This window comes from Cupressus sempervirens, chromosome 3 (assembly GCF_028749045.1).
Source record: "Cupressus sempervirens isolate cs-2001-9-10 chromosome 3, ASM2874904v1, whole genome shotgun sequence".
NCBI classification, from domain to species: Eukaryota; Viridiplantae; Streptophyta; class Pinopsida; order Cupressales; family Cupressaceae; genus Cupressus; species Cupressus sempervirens.
Window position 1 is genome coordinate 889716047 of NC_143120.1, and position 21666 is coordinate 889737712.

At 37.9% G+C, this 21666-nt stretch overlaps 1 protein-coding gene across 2 annotated transcripts in view; it reads left to right on the top strand.

Moving 5' to 3' along the window:
- Positions 1-21666, top strand: part of HAP6 (ribophorin II (RPN2) family protein) — a 75840-nt gene that overhangs the window by 49361 nt on the left and 4813 nt on the right. For both annotated transcript variants that reach the window (XM_089822382.1, XM_089822381.1), the window contains 4 exons: positions 774-843; positions 20634-20738; positions 21151-21240; positions 21348-21496. In XM_089822382.1, coding sequence (XP_089678508.1) covers positions 774-843; positions 20634-20738; positions 21151-21240; positions 21348-21496 — 414 coding nt within the window. The remainder of the gene's footprint in view (positions 1-773; positions 844-20633; positions 20739-21150; positions 21241-21347; positions 21497-21666) is intronic.

Consider the following 21666-nt stretch of genomic DNA (forward strand, 5'->3'; position numbering starts at 1 on the left):
CTAATATCTATATATATATAATTTCTATAATAAAAAATATGAGGATGAATCTAGTGACTTTTATTATTCACGTTGGCTTCTATTTCAACAGTTTTGAGGGGAAATATAATGTACTGTGTTGGGGAACAGTTTTTCAATACTGTGGTAGCTACGAGCCTCATTTTTAGATCATAATATTTGTCATTATTATATAACAGAGTTGTAAGAACAGATTATCCCTTTTTCTGAATTATGATACTTATTCTGATTGTCTGAAATTTCATGATGTCCAAACTTAATAAGTTATTGTCATTAAAACTGTTTTATTACAAGACATATATTATATCTTGGGACCTAGCACTTGTTGTAAAGACTAGGTCACTTATTTGCCCAAGTACAATGCACCAACTCAACTGCCACTTTTTCTATGTTGCAAATCGGTCTCATCAGGCGGTGTTGCAAACTATATGCTTGGTTAACTGAATTTATACAATGAATATACTTTGATCTTGTTAAATGTTTAGGTTTTTTAACATATATGAAGTATTGGTCATTTGGTACCACTTGCATTTCTGTAGGTACTACATTGCTTGGCAATTTGTACTACATTACTACTTCGTAATACTTATTTTTTTGACTCTGAGAATGCTAAGGATTTCATTACAGCTATTCTATCTGTGTTCAATACATATCATATCCTATCGTGGTTGGCTCTTGCTTTCTTTTCTTTTTTAAAGATTTAAGTGAACTGACAAAGTGAATTTCAATCATTGACATTGGATTGTTTTATTCAGTGTCACTATTCCTTTGGTCCTATCAACCTCTTCTACAACACTTTCATTGACATCAGGAGATCTATTGAAGGTGAAGTATCTACATTCTGTATGTTTCTTTATCTGTTGAATAACATACAACATATTGGCTCTTATATGATTGTCTAGAATCGTTATCTCATAAAGTTTGTTAGGTGGTTGTGTTACACAGTATAGTTTTGTTCCTTGGCTTTCTTTAGATATTCCACAAACACTAGATTGTTCACTACAATCTTTGTTAAGACCATCAATCTAAATGATGTTTATGTGGAAGCTATTATGGTGGCACATTTGCACTACTTACATGCTCAAGAGAACTGAAATATGGTGGTTGTGGATTAGGAAAGGTCTGATTATGGATTAGTGTAATGTCCCCTATTTGAACATTAGATTATAAATCTAGCCTTACATATATTTCACCATTTTGTTTTCTAATGCCTCTTATCAAAGTTTTTATTCTCTATATTTTTCAATTCTAAGAATCATGCCTTTTCATAATATAATAATAATAATTATATTATGTTAATTATATAATGTTAACATAGATTATATTAATATATAGATTATATGAAAATTATAAGTTTAATTATATATATCAATAACATAACATATATTATATTAATAATAATTTATATTTCTTATTAATAATAATATTGTTATTTTTAATACTATTGTATCATATATTTCTCTATATATTATTACTAATAATATTTAATTCTCATATTTAAAAATAATATATTATTCATCATTATAATTTATGATTATAATAAATATTAACTATATCATTATTTATATTATTATTAGTTGATTGATTTATTATTTAACTATATTTTAATTATATGATTCCTATTTTGAAGGGGATATCACAGTCCTCCCCTCTTAGAATTTGCTTGTCCTCAAGCAAAAACAATTTATGCATTACTTTTGTAAAACCATCATACAAAGCATATAATTCGGTGCATGAAGATTTTAGTCCACATCATAATGCATGAAAACACAAAACTTGCACAAAGTTTTTGCATAAATGGTTTTACTCCTGCAATGAGAGTGATTTCTCATTTATATTATCCAATAGGTTATGTACTAAAAGACAATCCTATTTCTAGCCACCTCTTCAATTGATATGAAATCTGGTAAGATAAATACATTTAGTAATTACAATAAACATTATTATATTTAATTAGCTTCTATCATTCTGTAAATAATGTTAGTTATACATTTTATTCATTTTATTAATTATTATAGTAGTAAAACTATACCCTTAACCATATTATATATATTAAATTTATTGGTATATTTGCATATTATCCTTTAATTATATTATTTATTATCATTTTATTGGACTTATATAGTATAGTCCATACTAATTGTCTATATTTGATTTTAATCATAATTATATCTTTATATTATGATTTAATATCCAATTTTATTATTAATATTACTTATTTCCATAATATTTATTATTTATTATTAAAGTTCTACTTATTTCCAACCCCCGTCTTTCTTCAGCAAGTCAGTCAAAGGGCTGGCAATCTTCGAGTAGCCTTCTACAAACTTCCTGTAGTAGTTGGCTAGGCCAAGGAATTGCCTCACCAAGTGAACATTGTGAAGCGACTCCCAGCCTCGAATTGCTGTCAGTTTCTCCAGATCTGGTTTGATCTGTCCGCATCTCGCAAGATGTCTCAGAAATGACACTAACTCTTGTGCAAACATGCACCTCTCCTTCTTCACATACAAATCATGCATCTTGAGCAGTTTGATCACCTCCCAGAGATGTTCCTTGTGCTCAGTTAAATCTTTGATGTACACAAGTATGTCATCCAAGTAGACTACCACGCACTTGTTCAACAAAGGTATGAACACATCGTTCATCAAAGTACTAAAAGTAGAAAGGGTGTTGGTTAGACCAAAAGGCATCACCAAGAATTCATAACTCTCATACTTGGTTGTTATGGCCATTTTTTCCTCATCACCCGACACTATCCTGATTTGGCAGTAACCCTGCCTCAAATCCAACTTGCTGAACACCCTTGCATCCACTAGGTGGTCGAAATAGTCCACGATCAAGGGGAGTGGATACTTGTTCTTTATTGTCAACTTGGTCAATGCCCGATAGTCCACACAAAGCCTTAGTGTTCCTTCTTGCGTCGAAACAAAACCAATGCTGCATAGGGTGATGTGGACGGTCAAAGATAGCCAGCCTCAACAAGATTTGTCAATTGCTTATTTAGCTCGACCATCTTAGGTCCCGAAAGGTGGTACGGGGCTTTTGCAGGCGGTCTAGCTCCTTCCTCTAGCTCGATCCTATGATCAACGTGTCTCCGTGGTGGCAAAACTGATGGCAGCTTTTTGGGCATGAGATCGACATACTCCAACAAGACATCTTGGACAACTAGGGTGTTGGAAGTCCCAGACGACTCTCTTTCATCCCATCCACCAAGCAATGTAGCTAAGTATAGTTCATCCCGACCGCTCTTACAAATCTTCTTTGTACTCAAGGCATTTAGGACCCTTTCATAATCCTTGCTCTTTATTGTCGGGATCAAACAAGGTTGTTTTGGATGAAGTACCAAGGAGGGGCTTCTTTGAGTCCAAGCAATTGGATCTTTGTCCCATTATAGGGTAGGGGCCAGCGACTCGTGATCCTTCAAGACATGACCTTGGACCTGTAAACTTTGAGGGAATCCATTGCACATTTGGCATCTAGGAAACTTGGATAACATCTATACCTTCTGATCCTAAATTTAGATAATGACATCCTTATTAAGAATAAAATTGGTTTCTAATTGGTCATGTCTAACATTAACTCCTACCTTTTGAGATTTATGAGTGGTAAAAGATGAACAAATTGATTTTATTAGAGAAATGGCTTGGAGTAATTTATCATGATTCACATTTTCTTGAAACTTATATATACTTGTATGTACTAATGATAACTTGTGGTTGCAGTAATCTAACGAAGTAGTGAATTCAATAAATCATCTCTTGACTCTAGTGAGTTGTAAGGCATTAATCAATAATGCATGTACTATATGTCTACATCGTGTTTGCTTTGTGTTTTCATGCATTCATTTGTTTGTTTCGTGTTTTCATGTGTCTTCTTCGTGTTTTCATGCATCCATATGTCTACTTTGTGCATGCTTTGTGTTTTCATGCATTATGATGTAGACTAAAATCTTCATGCACCCAATTATATGCTTTGCATGATGATTTTACAAAAGTCATGCAATAATAGTTTATGATTGAGGACAAGCAAAAAAACACAATAGGATATGTCTTTTTAGGACATAACCTATTGTGTAATATAAATGAGAAGTCACTCTCATTACATAACTTTAGGAGATGTTCGTGCGGCACTGGCTATTCTGTGCGGAATAAGTACCCAAGCCTAGTTCACATGTGGGATACTAGATTGTGCCACCTTCTATACGCCATTGCAGAATGGCTATTTATCAGATCTGATTGCTCCCAATTGTATGCAAATGGTTTAATCAAGCAAGGCATGTGAAATGGTGCCAAAAGCAATAACACATACCAAGATGTATAGTTGGGCGATTTCCTTGGTATCCAATATATTAAATGCAAACCAGATTACAAGTAACAATGGATAGGATGGTGCGTTCACAAACACAGATCGCCCCTTGGATGAAATCGTCCAAAACAGACTTGGCAGTCCTTTATTACAAAGTGAGCACCAAGCTCAAGATTCAAATGTCTCCAAAAGAAAGCCAGCTGAATGCGGCCAAGATCCAAGGCAGTTCACCCAACAATGGTTGCTAACTCTTCACACTTTGCTGCTCTGTGCTCCCAAGACTCCAATTGGATAGCTAGTGCCGTACGGGCATCTCTTCCAAAGTCCAAGGTAATAGCGATTCAAGACAAGGAGCCATTTACAATGTTCACGAGGTGAGACAGTGCCTTGGCCTAAACAACTGTCATAGACTTTGGGAGATGCTAGTGCAACATTGACTATCTCGTGCAGACTAAGTATGCAAGCCTAACTCACATGTGGGATCCCAGAATACGCCACCTCCTATAGGCCAATGCGGAATGTCTATTTATTAGATCTGATCGCTCCCGATTGTTTGCAAACAATTTAATCAAGCAAGGCATGTAAAATGGTGCCAAAAGCAGTAATACAAACCAAGATGTATGGTGGGGAGATTTCCCAGGTATCCAATATATTAAGTGCAAACCAAATTACAAGTAACAATGGATAGGATGCTACGTTCACAAACATAGATCGCCCCCAAGATGAGATCGTGCCAAACAGACTTGGTAGTCCCTTATTACAAAGTGAGCACCAAGCTCTCCAAAAGAAAGCTAGCTGAATGCGGTCAAGTTCCAAGGTAGCTCGCCCAACAATGGTTGCTAACTCGTCGCACTTTGTTGCTCCGCTGCTCCTTGTTCCTAAGACTCCAATCGCTCTCTTCTGTCTGTCCTCAAACAAATGCATAGTGCTCCTTATATACAAGGCTGCTTCGAGTAGATCTCTAACTAGTTGTCGTTCAGTCGACTAGGATCAATCTCACTAATTAATGCAGGTGACCGTTTTAGACCACGACTAGTTGGGGTGCGCCCTATTGAAATCTCTAAGGTAACTGCTCAGGGTCGGCCTTGTTGAAATCTACAAGGTGACTGCTCATTAAGTACTTCGATTTGATGTTAGAGAAACCCCATCATGGGACCTATCATACCCTTGCACAAGTGTCAAGCAGGTCGGCTTCAGATTTGGCGCCTCGCCAAGTGTGAAGATCCAAGTCGGCTTGCTCAAACCGTTTGAGCAAACAAATCACCTGGTCGACCCACTCCAACAAGGTAACTTGTGCGGCTAAGTCAGCCTAAAATGTAGACTCCTTACATCCTCCCCTACTAAACTAGTGGCGACGTCCGCGATGCCTGTGCAGTCTGACTTGTGTGCATTGTGTTGAGATCTTTGAATCTTCGATGCACCCATCCATATTGGTAATATCCGAGATCTCTCCAAGGCGTGCCATATCCTTGGAACGAATGAACTCAAGTCTATCCCAGGTCGCCACTATATCATCTTTGTGAAAATCCTAATTGAACCTGATGAAGTCCGAATAGGCGTCCACAAAGTCAATTTCAATGTGTGTTAGGCCGGTCCCAGGTGGGCAAAAGGCAATAGGGAATGCATTGATTATCAAAGGCATATCTCCTTGAGTTGCATTGTGTGGCACGACTTCTAGTCTGTGTACATCTATAATATCAAGTTGAATTGTCTCGAGAACCTAGTTGTCTTCCACATCGCCGATCTGTTTCACTTCTCCTTGTATGGATTTTGCCAAACGAATAAGCCTGTCTGTCAAAGGTTCATAGGGTACCTCTTCGTGATCCTCCCATGCCCAACCATCCACAACTTGAGAGTACTGCTTGAAGATTTCGAAAGTCTCAGCGTACCATTATGATTCAAGGCATCCAAGCTATCCCCAAGGTAGAATAGATCCCCAAAGTGAATCACTCCAACTCAACTCCATGTCTCCAAGATCCTTTCTTGGTGAAGTATGAAGATGTTTGAAGGTGATCAGAACAGTGTAAGGAGCTGAAGGAACACTGCCTTGGTCTGCGCCTTGAGGTGAAACTCCCACCACAACTCCAATCTGTCTCCTTAGGATTGTTAACATCACTTTCATCTTCATGCACTATGACACTCAAGCTGCACAACCTCATTCGAACACCCTACTCTGGCTGAATCGACTCCATAAGCTCTCTTCTTGAAACAATCTCCACATCGTCCAAGTATAACATTCCATGCTATTCTATCAAGTCTGGCCACAACCGCACAAACTCATGGGAGAGTAGCTCGGCTAGCTTAGAGAGTGTCACCCAACTAATTCAAATTTTCTTGATCGTTCCAATTCCACTGATCAAGTGCCTTTGTTCAATTGTTCAAAAGTGTCAAGGCTTTCGTGCATCTTCTCACTTATGTCCACACCATTACCTAGTACGATCAAGTCCCTTAATGAAACTGATCCGTGTCGCTTCCAGCGATAAAGTATGACATCTTTCAAGTAGATGTTAGCTAAGTCAAAAGGATGGTGCTCGATCCTGTAATCAATAAAAAGGCGGGCTGAGCGTCCCCTTAGCCGTTTGAATATGATGCAAGGAGTGTAGATGTTAGAGGCATATTTTCTAAGTTGCACGGGTACCTCCCCTCGGACTTGCAAAAGTTCGAACCGGTTCGAAGTTCGGGTCTGGTTCGAACTTGGTTCGACCAGGGTTCCAATTTTTGCCAGCTAGTTTGAACCAAGGTGAACCAAGCCAGAAAAATTGAACCAAGTTCGAACCACATGCTTTTTGGGCCCTGGGGACGGCAAAGAAGATTTTTTTTTGCAAAATTTATTAAGTTGTTGGCATCCACAACCCTAAAAGGTTGTTACAAAATGCTTTTGGTGACCTCTCATTGTCATATTTTGTGGCCTTTCATTGTCATTTTTTGAAGAATTTGATGCCAACAACATTGTTGCTACTGCTGATCCCATTTTCCTTAGCTCTATTGCTGAGTCAACTAATGCCAGAGAAGAAGAAAATGAAGAAGGAGAAGAAGATGAATATGAAGAAGGATGAGGAGATAAATTTAGAATATTAATAGATTTTTATTCCATTAGTTGAACGATGAATGTGAAACAATGATACTTGAACTTGATGCTACAATTTATTTTTAATGGTTTGAATCTTTGATGTTGAACTATATGATGGTATGAGCACTATGAGTATATGATAGTAAGATCACTATGATTACTAGTTTATGGTGTTTTTGTTATTTAAATGTGTTTATGCTACTATGCTACATTCTAATTTTAACTCATACTTCATAAATATGTATATATACATATATTTTTTATATGTTTTGTACTAACGAACCCAAACAAACCTAAACCCCTTTCCAAAATTTTGATGAACTTGCGAACCGGTTCTCGAACTTCGAACTTAGAACTGAACCTGAACCGGTAACTTAGCATATTTGCCAAATTGTTCTCTTGAACCTTCCCAATCATGCATACTCGCACCTGTCATGGTAGTTTCACCAAGGTTCATATCGCTTGGCTCTCCAAACAACTCACCAAATCTCGTTGACGCTAGAACTGGCTCCTCGATTAGCTTCACCTTCAAAGTGAATGCATGCTGCTACTTGTCACCCCATTTCCAACCTCTGTCTTGCTTCAACAAGTCGGTCAAAGGGCTAGCAATCTTGGAGTAGCCTTCTACAAGCTTTCGGTAGTAGTTGGCTTGGCCAAGGAACTGCCTCACCTCGTGAACATTGTGAAGTGGCTCCTAGTCTCGAATTGTTGTTAGCTTCTTTGGATTTGGTTTGATTTGTCTACGTCCCACAATGTGTCCCAAAAACGACACTTCCTCTTGTGCAAACATGCACTTCTCCTTCACATACAAATCATGCATCTTGAGCAGTTTGAACACCTCTTGGAGATGTTCCTTGTGCTCAGCCACATCTTTGTTTTACACAAGTATGTCATCCAAGTAGACTACCACGCACTTGGCCAACAGAGTTATGAACACATTGTTCATCAAAGTACTAATAGTAGCAGGGGTGTCTATTAGACCAAAAGGCATCACCAAGAATTCATGACTCCCATACTTGGTTGTTATGGCCTTTTTTTTTACATGTCACCTGACACTATCCTTATTTGGTAGTAACCTTGCCTCAAATTCAACTTGTTGAACACCCTTGCATCCATCAGGCGGTCGAAACTATCCGTGATCAAAGGGAGTGGATACTTGTTCTTTATCGTCAGCTTGTTCAACATCGTGTAGTCCACACAAAGCCTTAGTGTTCCTTCCTTCTCATGCTGAAACAAAACCGATGCTGCATAGGGTGATCTGGACGGTTGAAGATAACCAACCTCGATAAGATCGGTCAACTGCTTCTTTAGCTTGACCATCCTAGATCCTAAAAGGTAGTACGAGGCTTTCGCAAGCGGTCTAGCTCCTTCCTCCAACTCGATCCTAAATTGATGGCAGCGTTTTGGGCATGAGATCGGCATACTCCAGCAAGACATCTTGGATGACCAAGGTGTTGGAAGTAGTAAATGACTCTCCTTCATCCCATCTGCCAAGCAATGCAGCTAAGTATAGCTCATCCTGGTTGCTCTTATGGATTTGCTTCGCACTCAAGGCATTTAGGACCCTTCCACAATCGTTGCTCTTCATTGTCGGGATCAAACAAGGTTGTTTTGGATCAAGTACCAAAATCTTTTCTCTTTATTGAGCTTTTTCACTGCAGTTAATAGAAATATTTCTCCAATCCTCTATAGTAATTGGCGACCATAGAACCAAGTAGACTTCTCCATGTAGGATTCTCACATTGAAAGTATTTCTGCCTCATAGATTTCTAGCCATGTATTTAGTGATGGTCATGGAGAGTCCACAATTAGCATGTGGTATTGATCTTTGTTCATTATGCTAGTCAGAATTAAGGTGTTTTTTATTCCTATGTTATCTCAGATTGCAGTTACAGTAGATATTGAAGTCTTTCTCTATTTCCTTCGTTATGGACATATGATGTAGTTCTCATTACCATGGCGTCTGATAAATTTTTAGAAGATCTTATATTTCTCTTCCTTATTTTGACAGAATGATTTTATGGTATTCCTCAGTGTTCTTGTCATTCCTAGAAATATTTCTTTGTGATTCATAGGTTGGCAAGATGCTAACTCCGATACCAATTGTAATGTCTAGATGCTCTAGTACCAATTGTAATGTCCCCTATCTGGACATCGGATTATAAATCTAGCCTTACTTATATTTCTTCATTTTGTTTTTCAATGCCTCTTATCAAAGTTTTTATTCTCTCTATATATTTTTCAATTCTAAGAATCATACCTTTTCATAATATAATAATTATAATAATATAGATTATATTAATATATAGATTAGATCAATTATACAAGTTTAATTATATATATCAATAACATAACATATATTAATAATAATTTATATTTCTTATTAATAATATATTAATAATATTATTATTTTTAATACTATTGTGTAATATATTTGCTTTATATATTATTACCAATAATATTTAATTCTCATATTTAAAAGTAATTTATTATTCATTATTATAACTTATGATTATAATAAATTATTAACTATATCATTATTATTTGATTGATTTATTATTGACCATATTTTAATTATATGATTCCTATTTTGACGGGGGTATTACAATTGGTCTTTGGACGACCTTTTTCCAAGTGATGTAATTTTCTTCTTCAACACGAGTTAATTTTGCACCATGAAAGGTGGATTCGAGAATGTATTGCAATTTAAAACTTTTCTAAAATAACAAAACTTATCTCAACATTATCTATTGCTTTCTATATTGATTTTGGTTTGGCTTTGGATTTGCGCATTCAAGGGAATCTAGAGCCAACCATGTTTTTGGCATTGGGTTCATACATACAAAACATGTAAAGATCACATATATGTTAGCAGGAGTAATCAAGTTCAGTGTACCACATAGCTTCATATATTATAAAATTGCCCTAAAAATAAAAAACAATACGATTATAATTTGTCATAATGCCAATGCAACAATCAGTCAGTAGACTTGAATATCATTATTGTCATCATCAGTGTTACCTAATGTAGGTACTGGTATTTTGAAATAACCACAAATAGTGCCATTGGGGCTTTCATGCTTGCTATATGTCTTCTAGTCAAGTGCAGCATGTTGGAAATTGACGAATTCAAGCTAGTGTACTTTGGCCTGATATCCCACATCCTTGCACCCCTTTCCTTGTAGCTAGTTTACTTGTGTGGAAGGAGTTGCAAGTTGGAATGTACATACACTAGGTCCATTTCTTTTTTCAAGTGAAGTCAATAGTGTCTTATTGTGTCGATGAAAGGTAATGTGCTCTAGTCACTCTAAAATATAGATAAACTAACTCAAAGTAAGGATGCTGTAGTTACTCTCAAATATAGATGAACTGAGTCAAAGTTACAGAGTTATGAGTTATATAGGTTAATCACAAATGAAGTGACAAATATTTAAAAAGTAAAACTTTTAATGCAATAAGTTGTAGCTTGGCTATGGAATTACTATTAATTGAGAGGATATTTCCTCAACTTGTCACGAAAACTACAGTATTCAACCATTAGAGCATACGAAACTTAGTAAACTCTATATTGACTACATCCTACAAATCAAGATCAAGGAAGAGCCTATGGAATGTTTCCTTATACCCTTGACTTTGATATCTTTATTGTACAACTCTTGATACGGTAAAATAGTGATAAGAGTAAAATTTCTAGTTTTATTTGAAATATTTGTATGTAGACGGTGATGAGAGTGAAGTATAGACACTAAGACATTTTTATGGGACAAACTATATTTATTGTGATGCCCCAAGACATACACCTGGGTCATTACTCAAGAGAATTTTTTAAAAAAGAATCACTCAAGGATACTTCATCGTTCAAGGTATGCCAATGACATGTTGCACTGCACTCTGTGCACACAAGTGACATGTTCATCACAATGAAACAAGGATACTAATAACTCAAACATCCTCACTATTGCTACAAGCAAGGTGTGACACACAAGGAGGATGCGGGTGACAATTACCTTCAATCCAATCAGTGATGACTGAAACAGTCTTAAATACAAGGAACAACCTTCACCAATGGCTGCACTACTAGGAGGTATAAGCCCTTCATCAATAGGCTTGATAATGAACTATAACCAAGCAAAAACACACTTTCCAATGCAGATGATATAATTAATTCTAGTTAGGGACACTTATCAACCAAGTGTCAACATGGGAAGACACACAAGACCAAGGGTAACAACTTCCACCTATATTTTTTTGTGAAAAAATAGCTACAGACAGTAGTGTTTGACAAAATAATGGATGACAGTGTGCTAATTGACTATGTCACATAGTTACACCACCCTGGGGGACGGGGGGACGGCGAAACGGGGGGACAAGTTTCCGGGACGGGGGGACAGAGGGGCCTTAATTTGGGGACGGCAGGGGGACGGTGGGGGGACGGCGGCAGGGGACAAGAGGGGTGTATATATCTATGCATATGGTATTTAAAAATGTTAGTTATGAAAATATGTATTGCAATATAGGATGCAAAGATGTAAAAGAGTGAATACTTGAAACATTGCATTGAATTGGAACATCGAACATTAAACATAAATAGTTGAATTTGCAAATAGTGAATAGCAGGATGTCCCCCATCCTCGGTGGAGGTGGTGGAATCTAGTGGCACCGCTGGGGACGGGGAGACGGAGTCCCCAAGTCTCCGGTGCGTTGAAGTCTCCGAGACGTCGGGCAAAAAGGGGGGGGACGCGTCCCCGTGTTACTATGCTATGTCATGTCCCCATTTTTGGTGACAGTTCGATTTAATTAATTTAATTAATCTGGTTGTCCAAAATAATGAATATTTTATAAGGACGACTAATTAATTATTTTAATTAAATAAATAAGTGATATTAAGTTAATTACTTATAAAGTTATCAAATAAATAAATATTAAAAGATAACTTTATATTTAATTAATTTAATAAAGTGACTTGGATCATAAAATATTTAATAAAGTCACTTAAGAGATAAGATCGAAAATGTTCTAGAAGTCTCTGGAGAAGATGAAGATAAAAGAATAAATAGGCACCTCGGGGCTCCATTCGAATCAAGCAGTTGTTTATCTCTCTTTCGTTTTCAGATTGTGATTCAATCACGGGTGCATTGTGGAACCTAGGGTTTCTACAATTGTCACAGTTGGCCATTGAGAACGATAACTCTCAATTGGTACGCAATTTTGAGGGTGTGAAATATCATCCGAATTATTGCAGATTGGAGGTGACATTCAGTCATTTCATCGGGGTAGAATTTGTGGCCTAAGGCCAAATTCGAAGGATTGATATTTGAAGATTTTAGTTTTTGCAAGCGTCGCCGTATACTATTGAGATCATTTTCGTGGAGCATTGGAAAACCAGATTAAAATTCGCAGGTCACAGTCCAGCACTTCCGTATAATGTTTGGGCCAAATTCCATTTCCCTTGGACAGTCGGCATTATCATTGTGAGTTGTAACGTCTTACACCTGTGCCGGCAATACCATGAGTTGTCTAGCATCCAAGACGATTTGTCTTGCTTAATCTGCCAACGATGTGAGTAAGAGAAGACAGAGGTAAGGCGACTGGGGCGGAATAAAGATGAGGATTATTGTATGATTCAGTCTAAGACGGAAGTCGCTAGAATTGGAAATAGAAGGCGAGTTTCCTAGACAAACTTTCAGCAGCATTTCCGTATTTGGTTAAGGCCGAAGTCTGAAGCTGTTTGCACATAGCGAATTTTGGGCAGGCCAGATTGCATAGATGGGAATGACTCTCAGGTACCATTTGACCCAGCCGACCAGTTCACCATATAACTAGAGAAGGATTAAGATGGCATTCAGCACAGGTACAGACCCAAATCCGTCAGTAATCTCATCAGCGGGTTGCAGTCAGAATTGAAGGAGTGTTTTCGAGCCTATGATAGTACATTGGAAAACCTCAGCTATTCTATAAGGAGGAGCTGTTTGAAGATTGCGAATTACACAAAATAATTGCAGGGGTCTGATCGGTTTTTTCTTCAGCAATTGGGCAGCGTTGTCATATCCAAACATATGAAGGAGGAAAATAGTAGTTGTTTTCAATATTCAGCGTCCATCACCAGTTTGGGAGTCTAGGGGATCATATGAAATTTTCAAGAGTAGTTTTGCAGCGTTCTTCAAGCCTTCTTCCATGAAGAAACCGACTCAAAACACGAGTTGTATACTGCACATAGTTCCTACCACCCATTTCAGTATTGGCAAAACTCGTCAGCAAGAGGAGACTCGAGTGTGGGTTAAACCGGCAGCGGAACAATGAATTATCCATCAGTCTGGGCATCATTTGAAAGGCTATAATTAAATTACAGCTGTGAACAGACCGATTCTGTCTTGTGGGTTCCTAATTGCAGGGGGGGTAGTGGACTCAGGACTATTGGAGCAGAAACCTGTGCAAATAAGCAAATACTGTTGGTATTACTACTGCATTTGTTATAGCCATTACATTCAGTGAATTAACTAAGATATCTTTCCATTTAATGGTGTGGCACATTTATAGTATAGTTTTTAAACATTGTTTCTTAGCTAAGATCATTACAGGGGCTTGTTTGCTAACTGTTTGACGAAATGTCTAACCCTTAAAGTTTGACTTTTTGGTGCTTAAAGAGTCAATAATTCGTTGGGGTTATTTCAGTGGTATCAGAGCGGTTTTTCTTGCCATCCTGTGGGGTGAGAACCGACTTACAGGAGTGATCAGCACTCTACTTCAACCAAGATGTACAGGTACAGCACAAAGTCTCCAAGGACACAATCTTGGACAAGTAATAGACATAGTATGCAGAGTTGGAACTGTGGAAAGGAGAGCTATTCAGACATTCAGGATGAGCTCAGAAAAATCAGACATAACATGTCTGAACTGATGGTTAAGCACCACCATATGATTGACAGGCTGTCCGACCCAACTAAGGTGAATAAGTCAACTGGATTTCGATTCGGAAAATCTTCTCGCAAAGCACTAGCTGATACAGTGGGCGATGTTACTAGGAACCTTAATGAGGAGTTCGAGAAACAAGTGTGCAACCGGTCAGAGGTTTCAGTTCGGTCACAGGAAGAAGTGGTGAAGGATATTACACTGATGGATAGTAACTGTCAACTTGATACTTCAATTGAGACAGTTGTATACAGGTTTCCCAAGGGTGATGTCTCAGATACTAAAGGTGGTTTGGTTCCGACAGTCAATGATTACAATGAAGTGAGTTCAGATGATGATAAGGATGTTGATGATGAGTTACCAGGTAGAGATGAGCAAACACTGAATATTCATGATTTTGCTGAGAGAGAGTACCAGGCTCAGTTAGATGCTTCGTCACATGAGGATGAGAATGGCAGTACTTCACATGATTTGTCCAGCCAGCTGAAGGTAAGCAAAGATAGTATTGTGGCTTCTTTATCTCATCATGACAAGATGCGGGAGATGTTAGAAGAGCACATCCAGATGATTCAGTTACAAGGAAGACATAAGGGAGTTCAGGCAAATTCTTCTTGCTGTGACTTACATGCAATTGGTGAAGGAATGGGAACGACGAAGTTGAGTTATTTACATCTTCTATCAGATCGTGACCATCTTCTAAGCCTTGCCAAAGACTATTCAGATGCCTTGAGGAGGAAGGAGGAGGAAGTCGTCAAGCTTTCTTGCGAGCTTGAGGACACTCGAGCTACTTCGACATTATTGGACTGGGAGAAACATGGGAGTGAGCATGGCATGGAGCTAAGCTTAGTTTCATTAGGCACGTCTGACACTCAGTTTTCTGCAGTAGGCTATTCATATGTGGTTCTTGATAATGATACGAGTTCATCTTGCATTCACATCCAGGATACAAGGACAATGTCAGACAAATATGAGGAGTTAGCTGGTATTGGTCACTTTATTCAGGTAAGGAGTTTGCTTGAGTTACCCGCTGTTTCCTATTTACGAACATGGACTCGAGAATGTTTCAGCAGCGTTTGGGATTCAGTTAACCAAAGAACTTTAACACTTTATGGTAGCCATGATTGTTTGAGTACTATCATGGATTTGATTAGCAGAATACACGGTGTTGTCTTTCCTTGTGCCAGCAGAGCATCCGATGTTGGTATTAGTTTTTATACACCGGTGTTGGGTTTGGTTCATATATGCAGACGACCATTCTTGCTTAAAGGTGTTGAAGATTTTTCATATTTGGCAGGGTATACAGATGAGTCCCAGGATCATTTTGGCCTTGCTGACATCCATGAGGATGAAATGGACAATTTTGAAGATTCGGCTTCTTTAACAAATTCTTTGGGTACAGAGGAATTAGGCAGCAGTACGATAGATTTTGACACTCCGGATGAGGATATGAGTTTTGGAGAGGATTCGCAAGATATGGATGACAATATTCTAGAAACCAGTAACCTTGAAGATACTCCTTTAGACAATGTGACAGAGAAGGTTTGTGGAAGACAGTTTAGCCAGAGCCATCATGTGACTAGCCAGTTGAAAGTTAGTGAGCAAGACATTGCTATCGCTTGTGAGCATTTTGATACTGCTCGTCAGTTATTGGCTGTTACTGGTTGGGGTACTTCTATGATGGATGAGTCCAGCGGTGGTTATTTTTCTTTGGCAGAGATTCATGCCTTGAGTGAAGCTGTTCGGATTTTGAAGCAGGATTATTTACGATTGGTAGCCGACCGGGATCACTTGGTTGAGTGGGGGAGTACAGCATATGAGGCACTCTTGGATCGTGAAGAGGAGGTGAGTGAGCTTTCCCAGGAGCTCATAGCGACTATTGAGGCGTTAGAGGACACACAGCGAGATCTACAAGAGTCGCAGTTTCAGTTGAAGGAGGTGACCGTGGAGTTGGAGCATTTGCGGTCAAAACCAGCCCCAGACCCAGTTCATTTGACTATTGAGGTGGATGATGGTAAGTACACTTCTGCAGTTGCTACTAGGGAGCATATTGTTGAGGCTAACACACATGTCCAGGATTTGGAAGTCGCTGGTCTTAATGAGTTTGTGACACCAATAGAGTCAAGTCTCCAGATTGATTCTTCTCAGAAAGTTGATAGTGTGGTACAGTTGAGTAGGCCACCCTTACAGGAGGATCAGTTGTGGTGTAAAGGGGAGTATGTTAATGCTTCCTCATATAATTTTTTCTGCACTAAACCGTTCATGGAGTATTTGCTGGATAGTGCATGTGTTCATTTGGACTCGCATAAGGTGACAGAAGGTGTTCTCATCCAAGATACTAGTGTTATTTGCAGATTGGTTGAGAAGATTATAGGGGTCCTTTCTACTATGCTACCTCACAGGGATCTCGAAGAGAGGTTTGTTGAGCAAAATGTACGGGATCTTACCCAGCCTAAAATCACTCGGAGTGGGAGATCGGAGCCATCTGTTGATTTCCAGTTCAGTGATAGTGAGTTTGGAGGTTCTTACCGGCATTATACGGTAGGGTACGCTCATCATTTTTTTTTTGACACAGAGATAGAAGATTTTATTTCACACAGATGTAGATTGGCTCCAGTTTCTTACCATCCATTAGGGGATAGATTGGCACCATCTTTTGAAAATAAAATTGGTAGTAGCAAGTTACTCAGCCTGCAGCATCGACACACCCAGAGCAGTTTTTCACAGATTGGATTTGATGGCAGTGTTTCAGGTACCTATGGCTATTGTCATAACTATAGTGCAGTTGGGTGCAGGTGTCCTCTTGACAGGGGTTTGAGTTTTGATAAAGTTGATGTTTCAGTTGGCTTGAGTTCCGCAGGATGGTTTCTTCTACCGACATCTACAGTTGGTTTTCAGATAATTTCATCAGAGTTGTCAAGTTGTTTGGTATTGAGTACAGTTTCTCAGTTGTTGATATTGATGATTTCTCCATGGGAGTATGGTGAGGATTGGGATGATACACAGATTTACATTTGGGATCCAGGCAGACTGATGGGTTTATGGTTCAGCCATTGCTTGGGGACAAGCAATTTCAGGAAGGGCAGATTGTCATGTTCCCATTTTTGGTGACAGTTCGATTTAATTAATTTAATTAATCTGGTTGTCCAAAATAATGAATATTTTATAAGGACGACTAATTAATTATTTTAATTAAATAAATAAGTGATATTAAGTTAATTACTTATAAAGTTATCAAATAAATAAATATTAAAAGATAACTTTATATTTAATTAATTTAATAAAGTGACTTGGATCATAAAATATTTAATAAAGTCACTTAAGAGATAAGATCGAAAATGTTTTAGAAGTCTCTGGAGAAGATGAAGAGAAAAGAATAAATAGGCACCCCGGGGCTCCATTCGAATCAAGCAGTTGTTTATCTCTCTTTCGTTTTCAGATTGTGATTCAATCACGGTTGCATTGTGGAACCTAGGGTTTCTACAATTGTCACAGTTGGCCATTGAGAACGATAACTCTCAATTGGTACGCAATTTTGAGGGTGTGAAATATCATCCGAATTATTGCAGATTGGAGGTGACATTCAGTCATTTCATCGGGGCAGAATTTGTGGCCTAAGGCCAAATTCGAAGGATTGATATTTGAAGATTTTAGTTTTTGCAAGCGTCGCCGTATACCATTGAGATCATTTTCGTGGAGCATTGGAAAACCAGATTAAAATTCGCAGGTCACAGTCCAGCACTTCCGTATAATGTTTGGGCCAAATTCCATTTCCCTTGGACAGTCGGCATTATCATTGTGAGTTGTAACGTCTTACACCTGTGCCGGCAATACCATGAGTTGTCTAGCATCCAAGACGATTTGTCTTGCTTAATTTGCCAACGATGTGAGTAAGAGAAGACAGAGGTAAGGCGACTGGGGCGGAATAAAGATGAGGATTATTGTATGATTCAGTCTAAGACGGAAGTCGCCAGAATTGGAAATAGAAGGCGAGTTTCCTAGACAAACTTTCAGCAGCATTTCCGTATTTGGTTAAGGCCGAAGTCTGAAGCTGTTTGCACATAGCAAATTTTGGGCAGGCCGGATTGCATAGATGGGAATGACTCTCAGGTACCATTTGACCCAGCCGACCAGTTCACCATATAACTAGAGAAGGATTAAGATGGCATTCAGCACAGGTACAGACCCAAATCCGTCAGTAATCTCATCAGCGGGTTGCAGTCAGAATTGAAGGAGTGTTTTCGAGCCTATGATAGTACATTGGAAAACCTCAGCTATTCTATAAGGAGGAGCTGTTTGAAGATTGCGAATTACACAAAATAATTGCAGGGGTCTGATCGGTTTTTTCTTCAGCAATTGGGCAGCGTTGTCATATCCAAACATATGAAGGAGGAAAATAGTAGTTGTTTTCAATATTCAGCGTCCATCACCAGTTTGGGAGTCTAGGGGATCATATGAAATTTTCAAGAGTAGTTTTGCAGCGTTCTTCAAGCCTTCTTCCATGAAGAAACCGACTCAGTGACTTCAAGCAGGCATTTAAACACGAGTTGTATACTGCACATAGTTCCTACCACCCATTTCAGTATTGGCAAAACTCGTCAGCAAGAGGAGACTCGAGTGTGGGTTAAACCGGCAGCGGAACAATGAATTATCCATCAGTCTGGGCATCATTTGAAAGGCTATAATTAAATTACAGCTGTGAACAGACCGATTCTGTCTTGTGGGTTCCTAATTGCAGGGGGGGTAGTGGACTCAGGACTATTGGAGCAGAAACCTGTGCAAATAAGCAAATACTGTTGGTATTACTACTGCATTTGTTATAGCCATTACATTCAGTGAATTAACTAAGATATCTTTCCATTTAATGGTGTGGCACGTTTATAGTACAGTTTTTAAACATTGTTTCTTAGCTAAGATCATTACAGGGGCTTGTTTGCTAACTGTTTGACGAAATGTCTAACCCTTAAAGTTTGAGTTTTTGGTGCTTAAAGAGTCAATAATTCGTTGGGGTTATTTCAGACTACAACGCCCAAAAGCATGGTAACACGGGGATCCCCTCCCCTCCTCCGAAAGAAAAAATAGTAAATATCGACATCTCCGAGATGGGGACAGGGGATGCTGTTCCAACCTCTCTAGCGGTGCCACTAGTCCGCTGCTGTTCTAGTGGAGACGAGGGGACATCCCGATGTCCCTTGTGGGGACAGGGGGACAGGAAAAAGTCCCTTGACCCCTCCTGGGGATGGCTGGGTGCCCCCCTGACCAACCAAATTTTTTTTGTTTAAAAAATAGAACATTTTTTTAATATTCTATTGGTTGTATTGAATATCGTATCATGCTGCTCAATGTAATCATCTTTATGGTGAGATACTCATACTTCTGATATCTATGACTATTATTAATTAATATTTATATAATAGAAGTTAGAACTCTTCCATGTGCTCATTCAAGTATTTAAAATTTTAATATTTATGGTTCAATGTTCAATGTTCCATTTTCATGTTTAATGTTCAATGCAATGTTCAAGTATTTAGATTCTAGTAAATAGTATTATACATCTTTACATTTGATATTGTTATACATATTTTATAACTAGCATCTTGAGTACCACATGTATAGTATATAGTATATACATCCCCCTTCTGGTCCCTCGCCACTGACCCCAAGTTAGTGTGCAATTATTCCCGGGGCAGTGTAACTATGCCCAAAAGGGAGATTAGTGTGCATACAAGAGACACTAGCTCAAATACTCGTTCTTCTAGAACCTTTATCTATTGCTTAAAGTGAAAACATTAAAGCAAGAACTTAGGATAGTTAATCTGAAAACTTTTCTGAGAGCCATTTTATGGTTCCCTTATTAAGGAGAAAGCTGACATGCTGAAGGATATTCATGTTTTTAATGCAAGAGAGAATGATTTGAAAATGGTAAAATTTGCCTGAGATTTTGGTAAAATTCACTTCAAATATTTTGATGTAGAAATCCCAATATCCTTCATCTGTAAGTCCACACTTTGGGCTACGCTTCATGTCCTTATGTGGTCTTTGAGGCTTGGAATTATGGTTATGGTACTTAACATTAGAATTCCAAGCTCATATTTTGTGATAGGCTAAAATAGCACTTCATACCTCATCGAAGTGTACATTTGTTATTGTTCAGTGGGATCTTTCAATAATCACAAACATTATCCTATTTTGAAATCTCTGCCGGAGGACTGTTTAATCTAATTTCAAGCTAATTTATAGGTAGTGTTGTTCTGATTTGATTTATTTTTTTGAAAATTTAAATTGCTATATGAAATAAGATGAGTAATGTTTGATTTCAAAATCTTGTTTTCAGGTGAGAGTTAGTACTGTTTTGGGATCAGCTACACCTCCAATGGTTGTTAAGCTTGTCCGTTTTGTCAAGTTAAATTCCAAAGATGCTCCTATAATTAATGACCAGGTATTATTCATTCTTTGTTTTCTACTCCATGGATTCAACATCAAATTTTCTCTTGATACAATCCAAAGAAAAAACTTATATGGAGTTGTTTATTTCTCATCATTTTTATGAATTTCAATTCTCATATGAATTAATCAATAGATTTTTTATTGATGAAATATGAATCAGTCAATAGATTTTCTTTTGATAAAATTCAATCCCTCACATGAATTAATTAATGAATTTTTTAGTTATTTAGTAATTGTTGCTAAGGTTAGAAGATTTGTTACATGCTATTTTTTGTGTTGTGGTTTAGGTTTATTTGATTGTTGTGTCTATTAACATTACTTGGATTTTCCATTTTTAAAATTGTTATATAAGGTGTTCCCTCTACATATTGAGGAATCTGACATTTGTAAAAAAATTAATGCAGAAGCTTGATTTCGACCCAGAAAGTTTGGATTACACACTCAATATCCTTTCCCAGAATGTAGATGTTGGAAAATATTCTCTAACATTCGAGGTAAGTGTTCATTTGTTCTTAATAATATATTTCTTTTTGGTGTGGGAACTTTTGAACTGATCTTATCTGGTTCTAAATATATTTAGTTGACATGTCAAATACTGTAGGTTTTTCCACATGATACCGAACATGGAAAAACTTACTCTGCTGGAGGCCAAGTTCAGGCACTCATTGCTGTTACGGGGATTATCCAGATCAGTAATGCTGAGATAGCTGTATTGGATACTGACACAGGGAGCACTGAGACCATTAAAAAGTATGCACAAGATAATTTCAGTCCTGTATTTTTTTTTGCATACAATTTTATGTTGTGCAAGATAGCGTTTACTTTGATGCTGCCTAATCTTATTATGTAGGTGTTTAAATCATTTCATTTGTGTGACTTCGGAAGACAACTCAAAAAACACTACTTAGATCAATGAAATA